The sequence below is a fragment of the Poromitra crassiceps genome (assembly GCF_964638095.1).
Source record: "Poromitra crassiceps genome assembly, chromosome: 6".
Taxonomy (NCBI): Eukaryota; Metazoa; Chordata; class Actinopteri; order Beryciformes; family Melamphaidae; genus Poromitra; species Poromitra crassiceps.
In genome coordinates this window covers 41,232,292-41,250,917 of record NC_139627.1, presented here as the reverse complement: position 1 = coordinate 41,250,917, position 18,626 = coordinate 41,232,292, and the positions used below count along the sequence as shown (strand labels likewise).

Below are 18,626 nucleotides of genomic sequence, written 5' to 3'. Positions count from 1 at the left end.
TAATCCCAATGAAACTCAACGTGTGGAAACCTCTTCCTTGAGCCAGGAAGATGATCTCCGACTGGAGGGTTGGTGTGTCATGAACATGGTCAGATGCCTCCAACACAGAATCCACAGTGTCACACACGGTCACCATGAAATGAATCAGGAGTCATGTGACTTTTACCCAACATCTTGACAACAAGTTTTTTGTTGATGTTTTTTTTTGTAAGGAGGTTATTTGAGTTTGCATTGAAAAGTCGAAGCCGTCTGAATCGTGCTGCTCAATGCTCACACATCAAGAGTAAAAATGAATCTCAGAGGACTTCCGTATAGGGTAATCCTTTACAGTACCTATCGCCCAAAACGTTTTTAGTGCACAAAGTCCATTGAGTTGCCTTTATGCCGTAGTTGAATGACAGCAGTCAATTGCAAACATAGGGAAATTAGCAGTCATGCCATTATTCCTCATCCAGCCATGAACAGCTTCAGTCCTTTGCTGTATCGTACATATTCATTCCAGAGAGAACCAGCTGCACCATTAAATTCATAGGCCTTTATCATAAGGGCCTGGGAATTAATTGGGAACATTAATCTTAACAATAACAGCATCATGATGTGCTGTGCCATACAATACAATGCACAGGCACCATGACAAAAGCAATTAAGACCAAAAATAAAACAATTAAGTAAGCCAGATTCAAACGTTTAATAGAGAATTTAAAAAAGGCAGTCTGCAAAAAGCACAACTGTTAGAATGTATAATACTGAGTGGAAATATTGTGGCTGCAAGGGATTTGTGATGGTTCAATGTCTAAAGCTCCATAACGGGCATCTGATGCTGACGAGGATCAACACGACCCAGAGGTTCCCACGCTCCAGCTGCTGGCACGGTGAAGAACACCAGGCTGGAGAGGGCCTTTCATTTTCATTTTCCAACTTGTAAGCATGTGAAAACACACACACACACACACGCGCGCGCGCGCGCACACACACACACACACACACACACACACACACACACACACACAATAGAGACATAATGAGACACAGAGACATGGAGACAGCAGACGAGACTCTCCAGCTAATCTTGGGGGCTTCCCATGATGAGCAGCCCCCCCGTAGCCCGCCTCCGCCCTCCTCTCTGTCTCTCCCAGCTGCTGGGATCTCTTTCTCTGCGTCTCTCCCGGCAGCCCTATTGTCCCCGCGTCCTCACACCGACAACCTCTCACCCCTGACCCCGGAGTTTACCCTATTCAAGCGCCCCCAGCAGCTCCGTTCTCCCGGGGGGAGGGGAGGGGGGGAAGCTTCTCCATTCAGCCCAGCCCAGCGTGGCCCGACGGGCCGGCCAGCCAGACCCCACCATGTCAGGATTCATCCTGGGCGCTATGACAACGGAGCAGCCGACATGCAGATCGCTTTAATGCCATTGTTCTGCCGGGCGCTCCTCCCGCATCCTGGGGCTGGAGGATCCTGGAAGGACACGGGGTCGGCTGTAACCTGAACCTGACGTTCTCTCAGCACAGTCTGTCGCGGAGGAGGCTGTTTTCAATCCTAATGTGAGGGAATGTTATTGGTATTCCTGGAGGAATACTGAGTTATACAGGGACATATGAGTCACAAGAAAGAGATGGATATAGGGAGGGATCGTTTGGTGGTTGGGAGGCACACTACCACCTACTGTGTACACTGGCTGACCTTGGAGAGGGCGGGTCATTCCATGACTTTATTGCTTTAAGTACTGAAAGACAAATTAATGACATCATAGGGACACTGCAATGTCCTTTTGTCCAACATGCAGTATGCTATGTAGAATACTGTATGTAGGACTGCAACGAATGATTATTCTCATTATTGACTAATCTATAGACTAATAATCATGTAGTCAATAACATGTCAAAATCAATGACAAATTGATTTCTTACTTAGTTGGACCAACCCCCCTCCCCCGACCCCCATTGTTTATTTTATAATGATATCAGATGGACATCAGCAGACGACAGCAGCGTGAAAAGGTGTGCTGAAAAGGTGATCGGATGCAACCTGTCATCCCTTCAGGACCTGCACTCCGCCAGGACGCTGAAGCGGTCTCATAAAATCATGGCCGGCCGACCCCTCCCACCCAGGTCATAAACTCTTTGAAATACTCCCCCTCGGCAAGAGACTGAGTTCTGTCAAGACCAGAACCCCTCGTCACAAGAACAGCTTCTTCCCAACTGCCATCGGCCTCAAAAGCCCCCTCTACTAAGGACTCCAAAAATCATGTCCTTTTAAAGCAGCATCAGCTGGACATAATTCGTTACATTAACGTATCATAGCTGCTCCTCCTACCAGAACATTTACTCTATTCTTTATATTATTCTCTCCTGTTTAACACTCAGGTCCTTCTAATTTATGTACTGCATATTATATATATTGAAGTGCACTTTGATTTTGTGGTTGTTGTGATTTTATCATTCTATAATTTCTGTCTTCTGACTATTGATGTGACCGCTACGCTGCATACTTACAATAAATCAAATTCCTCGTATGTAATCTGATTACCTACTGTGGCAATACAAGTGATTCTGATTCTGATAATGAATAAATGATAAAAAATGTGATAAATGTTCTCTGCCGATTGACTAATCAATAAAGGAATTAAAATGATTCAATCATTTCAGCACTAACTGTATGGCTACTATACAATAATGATAATCCTTTGTGGATCTGATCTGATCTTCTCATCAGTGTGGCCTCTGTATCGGTATCAGTGTCTAATCATTTAGCCTCTGTGCACTGCACACATCATGAGCTCAGATTGTGCGGCCGGTTCTCCTGTGGATTTCTCCATGGATATGAGCAACTCACTGGTGCGTGTTGCATAACAAACAACACAAATCACACGCACACTGCTTCAATAATGCAGACATTACTTTGTAGTGAATCATATTGCTGGGAAAACTACACAACTTTGGGTCGTTTGTTTAATTTATTTTCCCCCTAGAATCGTATGTTTAAATGGTCAGACCACTTGGGCCTAAAAGTAAAAAAAAAACAAAAAAACAATTTGATCCTGAAAACAAGTATATTTTACATAAATTTGACACTGTCCCATAAATATGAAACCAATGAAAAACACTTTATTCCCGGAAAATAAACTGGTCAAAGAAGTAGAAACTGTCCAGTAAACACAAACCCAAAGAATTCATAGAAACTTTGAAGCTGGTTGGTGGGATACATCACATGATACACAACAAGCACATTGCACACATAAAATGTATATTATGCATGCATCTAAAAACACACACGCACGCACGCACGCACACGCACACGCACACACACACACACACACACACACACACACACACACACACACACACACACACAACACACACACACACACACACACACACACACACACACACACACACACACACACACACACACACACACACACACACACACACACAATTCTCTCTCCCTCTGTCTCTCTCTCTCTCTGTCGTGTGGTACTGAGAAAGGAAACAGTGAATCAGACATTTCATGAGTATCTAGTAGGGGTGTCACAATATATCGTCCCACGAAATTTCGCGATAGTAAAACGTCACGATATGTATCGTTGAGATGAAATCTCATATCGTGAAAAAAAAAAAAAAATTTTTTTTTTTTTTTTTTTTCAAAAGTAGACAAAGAAACGTCTTTGTTTGTTGAAGTTCAATGTGTGGAAAGTAGTTCAGTTGAACAAGTCTCTGAAGAGACACATGAGAAGTTATACAGGAGAGAAACCATTCAATTGAGTTTCTGGCAAAACTGTTTACTTGACAGGAAAAACTGAAGATGCATAAAAAATAGACTAAGAAAAGTCTTGTTGTTTGAGTTTGAAGAAAAACTGAAGATGCATAATGAGAATTTATACTGCTGAGAAACCTTTTAGTTCAAAGTAAATCTAAGTGACGGTGTAACTCATTCTATTTCAAGATAAGCCTTATCTCCAATCTCATATTTGTTCTAGTTGTTATTGTAATAACAATTTCCCACAACAGCATGTTTTGTATTTGTGCATTTCAAATAAAATACTACTTTTCCAGTCATATATTGTCATTATTCAAGTTTAAAAAAATATTGTTAAAATCGTATCGTATCGTATCGTTATCGTGAACCCAGTATCGTGATACGTATCGTATCGTGAACTGAGTGTATCGTGACACCCCTAGTATCTAGTTACTCAGCTTTACCCTTCCCAGTGGGTTCCCGCGGCAGACAGCTTGTTCTGCATGTTCCAGATGTTCTCCTCCGTTCACAACATCACTCTCCTCTCTTCAGCTGTGGGCCACTCTATTGTTACAGCCTGATGTTCCCATAGAGTGGAGGTCAAAAGCTAAGATGACTTATGAGACCCCTCAGCGGTGTAGATATGATATTCATATTACTAACTGCTCTCCCCTGGCATTTGTGTGGTTATGGGGTCAAGCTGTTTTTCAGACAGAAACATCCGTGGGGTTTCCTCCTCTCCCCTGGGCCCTGAAGCTGCTGCTAGTTGCTATTTGTTTTCTCCTGATTCAGTGCTTTGTGCCCCCCATACAACCCCCCACCCCACCCCAACCCCCTCCTTCCTAACAAACCCCCCAAAACCCAACCCCCTCCCCCCATATCCTCTGATGTTTTTACTTCTCATTTCCTCTGTAATGAAATGAAAGCCCCAGACCTTACTGAACCAAGACGTGTGCTAATGACATTAGCATCACACACACTACTGTACAATTCTGTGGCGAGTATTCCAAGTTGAATCACTTACATATATACACAGTCAGTGTTGTACTACGACTCAACTCCCAGTCGAGTTTCAAGTCCCCGGTGTTCGAGTCCGACTCCAAGTCCGAGTCATCAAAGAAGAGTCCGAGTCGAGCTCCCATTACCTGATTCCGAGTCAGAGTTTGGAGTTACTGAACATGAGCGTGAATCCGTATGTAGGTGGAACACACGTCCCTGCCCTTATTATTACGGTATTAATATAGCTATCAAATATATTATGTCAAATTATTAGGGCTCTACTACAAAAAGTCTATGAATTATAACAAGTCTGAGTCCGAATGCATGAACGTTCGAGTCCAGGGCCAAGTCCTAGTCATCAGTGCTCAAGTCCAAGTCGAGTCACGAGTCCTGGAAATGACTTTAGGACTCGAGTACTACAACACATACAGTACAAATAAACTAAGCATAGTGTATGTATGCGTTTTCATCTGTCATTGAGAGACAAATGATTTTGTCATTCAATTTGAAATCCATTTTCTCAACCCCCCTAACAGCCTGTCTGTGAGGCGAACTCTCTCCCCTGACACTCTGCCTTAGCTATCCCCCTAACAGTCTGTCTGTGAGGGGAACACTCTCCCCTGACACTCTGCCTTAGCTATCCTCCTAACAGTCTGTCTGTGAGGAGAACACTCTCCCCTGACACTCTGCCTTAGCTATCCTCCTAACAGTCTGTCTGTGAGGGGAACTCTCCCCTGACACTCTGCCTTAGCTATCCTCCTAACAGTCTGTCTGTGAGGGGAACACTCTCCCCTGACACTCTGCCTTAGCTATCCTCCTAACAGTCTGTCTGTGAGGGGAACACTCTCCCCTGACACTCTGCCTTAGCTATCCTCCTAACAGTCTGTCTGTGAGGGGAACACTCTCCCCTGACACTCTGCCTTAGCTATCCTCTTAACAGTCTGTCTGTGAGTGGAACACTCTCCCCTGACACTCTGCCTTAGCTATCCTCCTAACAGTCTGTCTGTGAGTGGAACACTCTCCCCTGACACTCTGCCTTAGCTATCCTCTTAACAGTCTGTCTGTGAGTGGAACACTCTCCCCTGACACTCTGCCTTAGCTATCCTCCTAACAGTCTGTCTGTGAGTGGAACACTCTCCCCTGACACTCTGCCTTAGCTATCCTCTTAACAGCCTGTCTGTGAGGGGAACACTCTCCCCTGACACTCTGCCTTAGCTATCCTCTTAACAGTCTGTCTGTGAGTGGAACACTCTCCCCTGACACTCTGCCTTAGCTATCCTCTTAACAGTCTGTCTGTGAGTGGAACACTCTCCCCTGACACTCTGCCTTAGCTATCCTCCTAACAGTCTGTCTGTGAGTGGAACACTCTCCCCTGACACTCTGCCTTAGCTATCCTCCTAACAGTCTGTCTGTGAGTGGAACTCTCCCCTGACACTCTGCCTTAGCTATCCCCCTAACAGTCTGTCTGTGAGGGGAACACTCTCCCCTGACACTCTGCCTTAGCTATCCTCCTAACAGTCTGTCTGTGAGGGGAACACTCTCGCCTGACACTCTGCCTTAGCTATCCTCCTAACAGTCTGTCTGTGAGTGGAACTCTCCCCTGACACTCTGCCTTAGCTATCCCCCTAACAGTCTGTCTGTGAGTGGAACTCTCCCCTGACACTCTGCCTTAGCTATCCTCCTAACAGTCTGTCTGTGAGTGGAACTCTCCCCTGACACTCTGCCTTAGCTATCCCCCTAACAGTCTGTCTGTGAGTGGAACTCTCCCCTGACACTCTGCCTTAGCTATCCCCCTAACAGTCTGTCTGTGAGGGGAACTCTCTCCCCTGACACTCTGCCTTAGCTATCCTCCTAACAGTCTGTCTGTGAGGGGAACTCTCTCCCCTGACACTCTGCCTTAGCTATCACCCTAACAGTCTGTCTGTGAGGGGAACACTCTCCCCTAACACTCTGCCTTAGCTATCACCCTAACAGTCTGTCTGTGAGGGGAACACTCTCCCCTGACACTCTGCCTTAGCTATCACCCTAACAGTCTGTCTGTGAGGGGAACTCTCCCCTGACACTCTGCCTTAGCTTTTGGGTTTCCTGCAGCTGTCGCTTTATGAAAGCTCAACTCTTCCAGATTTCCATCTGCTTGGCAGAAGTGCCTTTTCCTGCCTATAGTATCTTTTCCTGCCTATAGTATCTTTTCCTGCCTATAGTATCTTTTCCCGCCTATAGTATCTTTTCCTGCCTATAGTATCTTTTCCTGCCTATAGTATCTTTTCCTGCCTATAGTATCTTTTCCTGCCTATAGTATCAGAAGTATCTTTTCCTGCCTATAGTATCTTTTCCTGCCTATAGTATCGAGCTTCTCTGGAGGATACTAATAATTAGAGTATGAAACTCTCACTTGGAAACCTCTCCCTTGGGCGAGGAAGATGACTCCTGACTGGAGGGATGGTGTGTCATGAACATGGTCAGATGCCTCCAACACAGCATCCACAGTGTCACACACTGTCACAGTGTCACACACGGTCACCATGAAATGAATCAGGAGTCATGTGCATTTCACCCAACATCTTAGATGAGTCATACTTTTCAGAAGATGTGGAGAAACAAATGTTTTTACTCTACATACATATGATGTGTTTGTGTGACTATAGCCTCACAAAGATATCTTTAAAAATATTTGACTGTATGTATAGTGAGTACTGTCTTTCATATTTACAGCTGCTAGTCCAGAATAATAGAAGTCACGTTAGCATTAATTTATTGACGATTAGGGGTGTAACAAAATTTACGGTTCGGTTCGATGCGACACAGTGGTGTCACTGTTCGGGACGTTTTCGATACACCCAAAAGTAGAATGGCAGAGAAATGTCCTTGATTATGTATTCTACTTATTTATTTTATTATTTTTCACAGTAGTTTAAAAAAATCAACTTAGGCCTAACACCTTTCTTCTTTTTTGTCTCAGTTTCTGTTTACCATGACAACCTTGTAATGTAGAAGATCTTGCAGTGTTCAGCAGTGAAAGATTTGTTCAGTTTGCAATGCGTATTGAACCTAAATCTTCATACCTAAATAGTTTGGTACAGTGTAGGAAATTAAAAAAATATTTTGGGGGCAACTTTTGCCCCACTGCCTAAAAAAATTGGGGCTATTTACAACATTTCTGGGGCACTTAAAAAAAAGTTGTTCGTGCATGAAGTTCAGGGTTGCCATGGGTCTGAAAAGTACTTGAAAGTACTTGGATTTACCAGAATCTCTGAGTTTGAGCCTTGTGCATTCTGTAAACTCAAAATTCCCCTATAATACAATTTTTATATGTCATCAGTCATGCTGGAGCAAGCTTGATACACTTTCTTCCTATCTAACAGTATCACTCTCCGCATAGGCTACAAGTATACAGAGATTTGCTGATGATCGCTGGACTGTCATTGGCTGTTGGCTCATTGGCTCATACGCGTTCTTACCTCAAATATGCGGCTGGTCGCCTAGGTAACCTGCGGTGGATACATTTTTGTTGTCATCACTTTTCCCCCCCAGGTTTTATTGCTTGAAAACTGCTTGAAAAATCCTTGAAATGTATCAATACAACACAGTGCGACCCTGAAGTGTACAGTGTGTCTATGTGAACAACAGCGCTGTTTGTGTGTGAGTGTGTTCTTCATCTCCTTCTTCTGGCAAACAGCTTGCAGGTGCTGAGTGTGTGTTAGAGATGGAAATGGAAATGGAATTATTTGAACGTAAATAAAATGATCCAAATCTTGGGGGCATTTTTTGCCCCTCGATCACGGTTTTTAAAGGTATTCTGAGAATCTGCGTATTGTTACACACTATTGATGACAGGCTTGCTCTTGATAACTGGTTGCACATGACGTTTCTCATCTTCTCAATACTACTTTCATGCTCTCTCTCTCTCTCTCTCTCTCTCTCTCTCTCTATTACACACACACACACACACACACACACCCGCACGAGCACACACACACACACACACACACACACACACACACACACACACACACACACACACACACACACCCGCACGAGCACACACACACACACACACACACACACACACACACACACACACACACACACACACACACACACACACCGTATAGTGAGTGTGTGTCTGTATACTGATCACTAAAGATTTTGTTGTTGTTGTTTTTTCTAAGGGGGCTACTTGAGTTTTTGCATTTAAGAGTGTGCTTAATACATCTCCAGCGGAGCATGTGGCTGCACACAGATGGATGCGAGGCATGTCTGGCATGGCTCTTCATATGGAGAGCATGTCTCCTTGCTGTGCTGGGGAACGTACCCCACATGCTTTTGTCTTACGGTTGTTTAGCAGCTGCGTAAAGGAGCCGAGCACAAAGAGCTATCTGTGGAGGCTTGAATACGCTCCGTGGGCACACTGCCAACAGCTCAATCCTACAGGCTCCTCCGACCACAGAGTTGCAAAAGCAGACTAATGCATTCTGAGATATGCTGTCGCTCCCTCAAGATGACCTTACAGGGAATTAGTGGCACTATCTCTTTTCTTCTCGCTTTATCTTTTCAACGACTTTCACAATTCACATCCAAACTGTTTTCATATTCTGGCGTCGGCTCTTAAAACATCATCCATCACGATATAGCAGCAGCCGCATGCATTGAAATATTCCCAGTCAAGTGAAGGAAAGCGGGGGCGTCCGGGTAGTGTAGCGGGAGATTCCCTGCCTACCAACAGGTTCGGTGGCAGGTTCGCGCCCCCGCGCTACCTCCGGCTTGGTCGGGCGTCCATACAGGCACGATTGGCTGTGTCTGCGGGTGGGAAGCCGGATTGAGGGTATGTGCGCCTCCCCTGGCCACTAGTCGGGGCGCCTGTCCGGGGCGGAAAGGAACTGGTGGGAATAGTGTGATCATCCCACGTCCTACCAGTGAAGCTCCCCGCTGTCAGGCGAAAAGAAGCGGCTGGCAACTGCGCATGTGTCAGAGGAAGTATGGTGCTAATCTACCGCTCTCCCCACATCGGCAGAGGGTGGAGCAGCGACTGGGGCAGCAGGGGAAAATTGACCAAGTACAATTAAGGAGAAAATGGGGGGGGAATCAGAGGGGAAAAAGCGAATGAAAGCGTAAGTTTGAGTCGTGGTTTTGAAACATAGAAATGACTGAAATGGATTTACTCTGAACCGAAGCAATGAAGAAAGGGGAGTCCATGCATGGTGTTAAAAGCAGCATATTAGCTGCCACTGTGGGCTGTGGTGATCCACACTAACCCTCTGACCCAGATCCTGACTGACACAGAGAGGTGTGGCCTGTGCTGTACTACAGCCATGCATCCATATGGAGCAATCACATCAAGCTACCAATTCTGACCTGTCATTTATTTTTCAATACTGCATGCATTATCATCTATTTAGTTGCTTACAAAAGGCTGGCAATTGAAAGAAGGTCATCCTGGGAAAAAGTTATTGATTATTATTTCATCAATGTCCTACCAACAGCATTATTATGTAGTGCTTTTGGTGCAGCTCTCCAGAGTGGTGTAGTTTGATTTGGATCATAGCACAAAGTCCTGCAGTGGGGTAGAATAATGTCTGTTCAATGAGTGGCTACATACCCATCTCTGCTTGTTTTCCTACTCCATTATTTCCCACAGGCCTTCTGGAATATTCGCTCTACTGTAAACAAAACAGATTGTTTCTCCGCTGACAAATATAACTGACTCACTGTACATATACAGTAATACCAACATATTAACTGATTCACTCTACAACTACATACAGTAATACCAACATATTGTACAAACTGGAGCGATTGGGGAAGCTGTGGGCTTTGGCACATCATCTTGTTCATATTGGCCGTGCAATTGCTGTTTTGATGAACCCAGATCGCAATATTTTCTGAAGGCTTGGAGATAAAGTAAAGAAGGCCAGATTGTCTCTTTTGCATATTTTATACAACACCAGCATTTGGCTTCTTGCATTATCTGGAAGGCTGTAAGCCATTTGCATACTGACTGTATAATGTGAATTTTGAGATATTTAAATGTCAAGCTGCTTCTACCATGTGACAATGTGACATCTCTCTAACAAGGGTGAACTCTAGGGGTTAGACAGCACCTCCCCGACCCCCCCCCCCCCACACACACACACACTTGCATCCTTTCTGTGGTGTCGTAAATAGGCCTTTAAGTAAAGTGACGGCCAAGGAGCATGCTTGAACAGGCGTCCCCACTCAAGAGCTTCTGTTCTATTCTGCTATTCCTATCATTTCACAATACACAATGGCCGCTCTTTGTTATCAGAGGACTTATTAAGCTCAACAAATGAACATGGCTGCTCCGGCAGATCTGCAGGGCTGATGGCAGACAATCAACTGTCATAAGTGAAGAGCAAGGCTGAGACAACGTGAGCACAGAAAAGAGGGAAGGAAGCTGTGAGGGGAGAGGAGGAGAAGAGGAGAGGAGGGTGAGAGAGTGGAGATGTGAGGAGGAGAAGAGGAGAGGAGGGTGAGAGAGTGGAGATGTGAGGAGGAGAAGAGGAGAGGAGGAGAGGAGGGTGAAAGAGTGGAGATGTGAGGAGGAGAGGAGGAGAGGAGGGTGAGAGTGGAGATGTGAGGAGGAGAGGAGGAGAAGAGGAGAGGAGGAGAGGAGGGTGAGAGAGTGGAGATGTGAGGAGGAGAGGAGAGGAGGAGAAGAGGAGAGGAGGAGAGGAGGGTGAGAGTGGAGATGTGAGGAGGAGAGGAGAGGAGGAGAAGAGGAGAGGAGGAGAGGAGGGTGAGAGAGTGGAGATGTGAGGAGGAGAGGAGGAGAGGAGGAGAAGAGGAGAGAAGGAGAGGAGGGTGAGAGAGTGGAGATGTGAGGAGGAGAGGAGGAGAAGAGGAGAGGAGGAGAGGAGGGTGAGAGAGTGGAGATGTGAGGAGGAGAGGAGAGGAGGAGAAGAGGAGAGGAGGAGAGGAGGGTGAGAGTGGAGATGTGAGGAGGAGAGGAGAGGAGGAGAAGAGGAGAGGAGGAGAGGAGGGTGAGAGAGTGGAGAGGAGAGGAGGAGAGGAGGAGAGGAGGGTGAGAGAGTGGAGATGTGAGGAGGAGAGGAGGAGAAGAGGAGAGGAGGAGAGGAGGGTGAGAGAGTGGAGATGTGAGGAGGAGAGGAGAGGAGGAGAAGAGGAGAGGAGGAGAGGAGGGTGAGAGTGGAGATGTGAGGAGGAGAGGAGAGGAGGAGAAGAGGAGAGGAGGAGAGGAGGGTGAGAGAGTGGAGATGTGAGGAGGAGAGGAGGAGAGGAGGAGAAGAGGAGAGAAGGAGAGGAGGGTGAGAGTGGAGATGTGAGGAGGAGAGGAGAGGAGGAGAAGAGGAGAGGAGGACAGGAGGGTGAGAGTGGAGATGTGAGGAGGAGAGGAGAGGAGGAGAAGAGGAGAGGAGGGTGAGAGTGGAGATGTGAGGGGACTCAGGGGAGAAACGTGGAGCATGAGATGACAGAGGTGTTTTGATTAAACTAAAGTGGTCCCGACTGCATTATTACAAAGATGCTCAATCACTTCCTATGCCAAATGGAAAGCAGCCCAGAAATCACATGACAGAACTATCTCATCATGGTGGATTCTCTGTGTAATGAATGACTGCAAACCAAAAGAGAATAGTAACTTGGAAAAAAAATCATGCTGAATGTATAATCATTTGTAAAAGCTTGTACTTTGTTTGGATGTAACTTGACTGCGTGCGAGTTCAAATCCATGTAAGGAAATGAAAGAAAGAGAGGTTTCAGGCAGGCAATATGAAGTGAACCAGAAAACCCTTTGATGAGAACAAACAAGGAACACAAAACAGAAAAGCCCAACCTCTGTCTGCCTGCTCCAGAGCATCTCTGCAAGGATTCCTTCACGCACTCCGACGTTCATCTCTACATCTCCAGCAGTTCTGAGGGAGGGGACAACCCGGTCTCGCAAAAGTTTGTGTTGGCAGTCACAACAATGTAATCTGTTCATTTGTCTACAAGGACACGTTTTGTGACAGCATGATCACGTATTTCATGTTTTTCGTGTCACTGAGAACGACCAGGTAATTCAACAGCAAGTGGCGTGTGTTACGTTCAAGTAGAGGGCGTGTGCAAGTGAGGGAGTAGGGCTGGGATGAGTGGAGCCAGAGACCTTTAATATAGATGGAGAGACACACCACTCCAGGCTCCGCCAATAATAAGAAATGGTACTCTTCCGGTCTCCTAAATGGGCGTGGTCATCACCTTGTGATTGGCTGTCTGTCAGTGGTATGAAACTTCATTGGCCGACCAGTCTCCTAAGTGGACGTGGCCGTGGCGAGACCTCCGTGGCCCAGATGCAGGAAGTGACCAGAAGATGGAGTGTCTCGCTCTGATATTGACCGTCTCGGGTGGAAGGTCCTCGCTTTGCAACTTCCTCGTCATAGGTTGAGGCGATGTCTCGTCATAGACACTGGGTTAGCTGGCTCAGCCTGGCTGGGGGCGTGGTCAGGGTGGGGTAAATTCTCTGTTCGATCCATTCAGCAAAGTTAGAATTTAGCTGCTAGCCCAGCCCAGGCAGACACGATCGGGGATTTAACCACCGCAGTAAACCCACATCTGAGCAGACGTCTTGTGTTCTGCTCTAGAACCCCCAAACCTGTAGTTTAGAGCCACAGCACCTTCCTTTGGTGAGATATATGGGCGGTTTTACCCCACTCGCGCGCCAGCCATATAACATTTTGTGGGCGTTCCCACACACGCCGACTGTCTCTATAAGGTAGCTGGTTCAAGCCTCACCGTGTCCCGCTGTTTGTCAAGTTTTCCCCCCCGGCATCTCCCATTTTTAACCCCTACCCAAACCATAGCCATAACCATAACCATAACCCCAACCAAGTTGTTTTAGTTGCCTGACCATAACCAAGTTGTTTTACTGTACAACAAATCAATAGGCTACGGTTTCGTGACTGCCAACAGGAACTTTGGTGAGAGCATGTTGGAGGGGAACAGCTGCGTACACACATGACCTGTACTTGGCCTTTGAGGGCCGTCACCTTGAGTCAGCTCAAAGCGGGGGAAACCCTATCTGGATCTCTGTTATTGCTCCGGCATCGCTTGACAAGCTGTTGATTCCGCGGGCGAGAAAACCCTCCTCCGCTGGCATAACATCAGATCAGCAGTCACACAGGTCCTTTCCTCTCCCCACACTCAGGATGCAGGGTCACAGCGCATACAGTCGGCCCACATGTGCCTGTGACAGTAAGCACTGCTGATGTGTGAGTGACCCAAATAATCAGACACTTTCCAGACATCCTAGTTCAGATGATGGTACACAGTGCAGAGTGGCTTGACGCAGACAGCACAACATACGCTCAACTCCTCGGAAACATTTCACAGACACATCTGTCATCGCCATTCCCTAACAAACAAGTTGTTCAATTTTTCCATTTGGGGATGAGTGCAGCATGAGGATCTAAAGTCGGGCAAGATTAGATCCTCCTCAGTACTAAAATAAAGAGTTAAGGGCTGTCATCATGGCTTAAAGGCCTGCACCACAACTCTGCCACAACTGCATGCATGCTTCATTCTGTCCACATTGATTCAAATCACTCCTTCTCCAATTACTCCAAAACAATGATCATGCAACAACATTAAGATTTAGTCTGCGTTCAATCTCCATCGCCGTTTCCAGTGGACCACCATGTGGATTACTGAAGACCGGGGAAAAGCGTTTGAGTAGAAAGTTCAAGAGTTTCCATAAGGGAAAACAATCTTCCCTTTTTGGCTATCAGGGTCTGGCTCGAGGAAGAACAGAGTCACTGTTCACAGCCAGCCCCGTAATTTGCTGTATTTGATTATCTGTAGCTCTAAACCGTTTTACTGAAAGTCTATTTAACACAGTCAACCGGTTCAGTGAAAAGCTAGTTTGTGCTACAGTAGTGGACATAGGCGAGGCTACTTCTTGTTGTTGAGTCCAGGCTAAAATGAGTATGATCATCACATGCACCAAAGAACACTTTCATCTTTTAGACCAACACTTTCTCAGATTGTTTGGCCCAAATATAAACGGTGTGAATGGAAACAAAGAGCACAGTTTGCGCCTCGAGTGTTTTAGTTATCACGGAGGCCCATGGCAACCAAATAGCACTGCGTGAGTAACTGTCACAGGACTACCAGTGAGAAGTCAACAAGATCTTGGTGCTGAGTTAAGAACCACATTGAGCTCCAGCGGTCCGCGGCCAAGCTATCCTCCCACACCCCACACACAGGCCAATGCACTGTGAAATCGTTAACCAAGAGGACAGAGGGGAAACTCTCTGAAAAAAAAATGTGGCCTCTCTCCGAGGTGAAAGTCACCATAAAATCCAATCGGACAGTTGATAAGTTATATAACCTCCGAGGGGACATCTTCGCGTCTCCATTTTCACTTCCACACACACAATCGGCCTCGCGACATCCTGTTTGTTTTGGGCTGCACCATGACACAGTTCCACAGAAACCACTTTCTGTTTCCATTTTATGGGGATTAGAGAAAAGAAGGCAATCGTTACAGCAACTGGTGAGTTTAGGATCCAAATGAATTTTGTCGCCCTTTTTCACGTCAGCCCCATCATGCTCAAAATAACAGACTATCATTTTTATGATAGTCACTGTTATTATTACAAAGTTGTTTAAGACAACCAGCGAGAAAGAACATTCTTTACAAGTGACTTATTATTACTCATAAATAATATAAATAACGTCACTGATTTCAAACAATAACGTTAACAGACTTTTAAATCCCATATACAGCCCAAGGTCAGCTGTTGTTTTGAAAGTGCTATAGGGAATATTTTAATATGAAGGGAGTCTTAGCAAGTGGACAATGCACAATGGTCAATTGCCATGCAGGCCGGGCAATATCCTCCGTGAGACAAGGAGAGAGGGTCTGCAGGGAATGAGTTCACTGGGCGTCCACTCTGAAACTTCTCTCTACATTAAGAGCCACTGAAGTCACACAAAGGAGCGCCTCCAAATTAGGAGCACAAAGACGCCACTGTGAGCTCTTCAGAGCGAATTAATGAGCACTGATACACATTCTCACACTGTCAATGTCCTCTATGTCCTCTCTTGTCTCAGCTGCACCAAAGCAAACCAACAGACGTATGCCTGAAGCCTCAGTACAAGCAACTAACGCACCACAGCCAACTCAACAGGTAAAACTACAACTACGCTGCGGCTGGACCATCTCAATCCCTTGTCATTGGAACACAGAATATCTATCTACTGTGCTGCTGTGCTGTATGGTTTGAATAAGAACAGTTGGTTGTGAATGCTGAATGCTGTTCCATCTGGCCCACAGCCGACTGTCTCACTCAGAGCCTTAAAGGAACACTGCCGATTTTCAACCAGCTTGGTATAGTAGCCTATATCAGAAAACTGTAAACCGTTTTACAGGCATACAGTTTGGCAGTTATTGAGAGTTGATTTAAGTTGTGGACTAGTGATGTCATTCATGCACAAATGACATCACTGGTCCACACCTTAACTCAAACTAACTCTCAATAACTGTCAAACTAAATGAATGATTTCAAAACAGTTTACAGTGTTCTGATATAGCCTGCTACTACAGATTTTGTAATGAAACAAAGCTGTTTGAAAAAGGGCGGAGTGCTCCTTTAAGTCAGCGAGAAGTTACTAAACATCCATGGCATGAGCGCCTCACTCCTCCCAGACATCTTCCCCAGTGTGGGAACACAGATGGCCAACACTTGGGACTGATTCAGAGAACTGACTGGGGCATGATGAGAGAAGAGTCATCCACTTAGGCTAACTCTCCCAGTTCAGCCTGGCAGATAGCAGTGTGAGCTTTAGCAGCAGCAACTCACATAGCAAAATTGCTGGCAAAACATGCTGGCTTCAGCTATGGAGCATCTGACTGGAGTGGAATATGTTGTCTTTTCTATTTGCAGTAACTTTTAGTCATTCTTTAGCAGCAAAAAGCCGGTGCAAAGTTGTTATGAAATACCACAGTGTCAGAATTAATTTAAGAATCCATTTTTAAAGCAATTTATGGTGATCAGATGAAGTCTGAATCAATCCCTGCAACAATCACTCATCAAAACAATCATGATTTCCATTTCCACAGACGGCTTAAACAATGCATCAAACAATCAACGTGATCAATCATTGCAGATCAGTCAACATGATCGATCAAGACATCAAGACTCATGATGAGGGGCGTATAATATAACAACCTTTGTAGTTTATCCCAATTGTTCAGCATAGCAGCCAGCACGGTTACAGTGTGTCAGAAGGATTTAGCAGCGCCGCGCATAGTGCAGGGAAATCCTTATAGACTTATCTCTCTAATCGCTTTCCACAAGTTGCTTCACTAGGCTACGCCTGATTCACACGAAAGCGGGTCAGCTAACGTTAGGCGTAATACTTTAGCAACACTAGCCTACGATCAACGTATACAGTTTATACAATGTAGTTAACGTGCTAGCCAACAATCAACAGCCCCGTACAAAGTAAGCGACGACAATGAAGTAGTAGCCTATAAAGCTTGTTGTCAGCACCACAGATGATTTTATCACCATCTTCGAAGCATATGAGAAGACTTCTTAGTAAACGTACCCATTTTTGGTCAGTTCTCCACTTGGTCCGAAGTTGAGTTATCACGGGAAAGTTGAGCCCCAGCTAGAGTGATGTTGTTGTGTCCTGGGATGCGCACACTGGCCGCTGCCTGGCTGTCCCGCACTCTGCGCTGGAGACGGGCTGAGTGACGTCACCGCTGAGGGATTACTGATGGGACGACAGCCTCCTTGCTCGCTAGTGCTCTGTCTGTCTGTTTCTCTGTCTCTCTGTCCCACTGTGATGTGTCCCACTGTGATGTCATAAATCCCACTGTGAAATCATCAGTGATGTCATAAATCCCGCTGTGACATAATCAGTGATGTCATAAATCCCAGTGATGTTTGACATCATCAGTGATGTCATAAATCCCACTGTGACATCATCAGTGATGTCATAAATCCCACTGATGACATCATCAGTGAGGTCATGAATCTGACATCATCAGTGATGCTGGTCTCATTGGCCACACAGCAGCCGAGCTGTGGGCAAGGCCGTGCAGCGGCCGAGCTGCGAATGCGAGCTGCAGGGCCAGATTGGCACTGCCGGACGGGCGAGGTCGCCTAGCGGCTAAGCTAGCCAGCCCGCGTAGCGGGCGAGCCTAGGAATCGAGCAAGTGAGATCCCTAGTGTGTGAAAAGTTCACTTTTTCATAAAAGCATGAAACTTGGTCCAGTTTGGGGCCCTGAACATTTTCAGAAAGGGAGCCATCGCCAAAATGCCTCATGGCGACCATGGTGGCCATTTTACTTTCCGCCATAACCGAAGTAGCCTGCATCATATCTCCTGAACCAAACATGATAACACAGGAAAGGTGAGGTGACCCTTGTGTTTTTGTTCAAGGATTACATTATACAACGTCATAAATAATTAATGGTGAATTCAGTGAGATAATGTGGGAAGGACACAGTATCTTGAGAACCTACTGTAGACTTTACAATATCCTACCTGGGTAACACTTTATTTGGATAGTCCGCCTACAGAGAGTCTGAGTAGGCTATTTTGTAACATTTCTACAGTGAGGTAAGGTGGCACCAAATATGCCAACAGACTGGGGTTGGCCAAGTGTTTTAGAGAGCATTGTGGTGTCAGGAATGGATCCAAATGCAGAACAAAGTGAAGCAGCAGGCTTCCAGGAGCAAAAAAGGTTTACTTAAACTTTAAATAACAAAAAATTACAAAACCTCTAGCCCAAGGCTAGGCTAAACTTGAGACACGCTAAACAAGGCGCGCAAGAACATACCAGACAGGGTAGACAATGACTCGACCAAGATTAGACACAGACTGAGACAATATATAGACAGAGGTAACTAATGAAACATGAGGGACAGCTGG

General features: G+C 45.8%; 1 protein-coding gene across 2 annotated transcripts in view; it reads right to left on the bottom strand.

Moving 5' to 3' along the window:
• Positions 1 to 17,411, bottom strand: part of gpm6bb (glycoprotein M6Bb) — a 50,330-nt gene extending 32,919 nt beyond the window's left edge. For both annotated transcript variants that reach the window (XM_083639501.1, XM_083639502.1), the window contains exon 1: positions 17,296 to 17,411. In XM_083639501.1, coding sequence (XP_083495627.1) covers positions 17,296 to 17,299 — 4 coding nt within the window. In that variant the 5' untranslated portion in view covers positions 17,300 to 17,411. The remainder of the gene's footprint in view (positions 1 to 17,295) is intronic.
• Between the last annotated feature and the right edge of the window lie 1,215 nt (positions 17,412 to 18,626).